Here is a 2,197-nt window from a genome sequence, read left to right as displayed (position 1 = left end):
ACACACACACATTTTACACATTAGTCCAAAATAATTGATTTCTGCTTGAAATGTGTTTTTTCAAATATTTATTTTTCATAAAATAATGTAAATTGATGTATATCATATTAACATAAGAAATAGCAAGTTCAAAACAGCTATTCGTGTTTTTTTTTTTACACTGTATATAATACGGAAAGGAGAGAGAGAGAGAGAGAGTGAGAGATAGAGAGAGAGAGAGAGAGAGAAAGAGAGAGAGAAAGAGAGAGAGAGAGAGAAAGAGAGAGAGAGAGAGAAAGAGAGAGAGAATGGGGTCGAAAGAGAATGTGTAATTACTATTCGTTAACTTTAGCAGTATGGTGGATGAGGACATTTCCTGGGGGAAAAATTAACAGAGGAAAATGAATAACAACAATGTTTGAAAAAAACAAGACAAAAGAAAAGAAAAGAAAAAAAAAAGACCCTCAAAAATGTTGAAATGTCCATGATAATTTCAGTTGATATAGAATTACAAATAAATCAATTAAAAAAAAAAAAAAAAGAGCAGAGGGATAAACAGAAAGGAAAAAAGAAAAAAAAAGTGTTTTTTTTTTTGTTTGTTTTGTTTTGGTTTGATTAGATAAGAGTTTTTGGTCAACAGAGAGTTTGGATACTTCTTTGTAATAGAACAGAAGCAATGTTAAGACACTGCCTAAACATATACATTCATATGTGTGTGTATATATATATATATATACATACATATATATATATATCCTTTGAGAGCATAATTTTTGCATCATCAGTCACTATATACTGTTTCAGGGTTTGTCATCAGACAGAGCTATCGGTCTCCACATGCAATCACTGCAAAAAGAAAACGTTACTGATCATCACTACTGTTATCTTTATTAGCTTCAGCCTGTTCCCGACGAAAAGTCATTCTCTGCATTGTAGCATGCTGCGCTTGCAATGTGGCCTGGATGCTTTTACGTACTTTGTCAGCTTTCCGGAATATAGTGATTTCCTGATGGGGGGAAAAAAAAAAAAACAAAAAAAACATCTATAAGTAAATGGATTCAACTCATACATAAGAACAATACCAAAGCTTATCAAAAACTATATATAGGTGCAGGAGTGGCTGTGTGGTAAGTAGCTTGCTTACCAACCACATGGTTCTGAGTTCAGTCCCACTGTGCAGCATCTTGGGCAAGTGTCTTCTACTATAGCCTCGGGCCGACCAAAGCCTTATGAGTGGATTTGGTAGACGGAAACTGAAAGAAGCCTGTCGTATATATGTGTGTGTGCGTTTGTCCCCCTAGCATTGCTTGACAACCAATGCTGGTGTGTTTATGTCCCTGTCACTTAACGGTTCGGCAAAAGAGACCGATAGAATAAGTACTAGGCTTACAAAGAATAAGTCCCAGGGTCGATTTGCTCGACTAAAGGCGGTGCTCCAGCATGGCCGCAGTCAAATGACTGAAAAGAGTAAAAGAGTATATATATTCCCACTTAAATGTAGATGTTCTGTTAGAACAAACTGTACTCATGGTATCTACTGCAGTATAGTTTGTTCTAACAGAACATCCACATTTAAGTGGAGCAAAATATTACCAAACTATATCCCAGAGACTGGGATTTCTCAACAAAACTAAAGGGAATAGTTAAACTGAAGTAGTGCTTACATATATAGAAGAATGCTGCACACACAATCAAAATAAAGCCAGTTGACTGGTTAGCAAAGACCCATTTACCAAAACATTACAACAAGCAAATAGATACAACAGTAAAACAGTCTCATTTCTCAGGTCTTTTGAATTTACCCTATACCTACTACAGAGTCCTACCTATCAAATCAGTTTTTTTATTTTTGTGTCCTCATTACTGGGTCTATTGTTCATAAAATACTCAAGTTTCCCTTAGAACTGCAGTCCTCTAAAACAGGGGTTTTCAAACTTTTTGACTTGTGGACCCCTTTATATTTCAGGCTTTACCTTGGGGACCCCGTTATAAACGCTTATGAAATTTATACATAAATATTTGCTTAAAATAACATATATTTTTACATTTATTTATTTAGCAGTATTTAACAAATAGGTTTATTGTCAATTAAAAGATTTCAATTAAAAAACATATATAAAATCAAATTGCTCATAAAAAGTATTTGCTGTCTACGGACCCACTGTCTTGTCCTTGCGGACCCCCTGTGGTCCGCGGACCACAGTTTGAAAACCCCTGC

The 2,197-nt window shown here is 35.0% G+C and overlaps 1 protein-coding gene across 1 annotated transcript in view; it reads right to left on the bottom strand.

Moving 5' to 3' along the window:
* Positions 1–51: 51 nt before the first annotated feature.
* The window catches only part of LOC106882383 (vacuolar protein sorting-associated protein 26B-like), a 13,495-nt gene continuing 11,349 nt past the window's right edge, over positions 52–2,197 (bottom strand). Inside the window, exon 8 of the mRNA XM_014933044.2 lies at positions 52–985. Coding sequence (XP_014788530.2) covers positions 842–985 — 144 coding nt within the window. The 3' untranslated portion in view covers positions 52–841. The remainder of the gene's footprint in view (positions 986–2,197) is intronic.

Source organism: Octopus bimaculoides, chromosome 15 (genome assembly GCF_001194135.2).
Source record: "Octopus bimaculoides isolate UCB-OBI-ISO-001 chromosome 15, ASM119413v2, whole genome shotgun sequence".
NCBI lineage: Eukaryota > Metazoa > Mollusca > Cephalopoda > Octopoda > Octopodidae > Octopus > Octopus bimaculoides.
The sequence above is the reverse complement of the archived record's forward strand: the minus strand, read 5'-3'. Positions and strand labels throughout refer to the sequence as shown.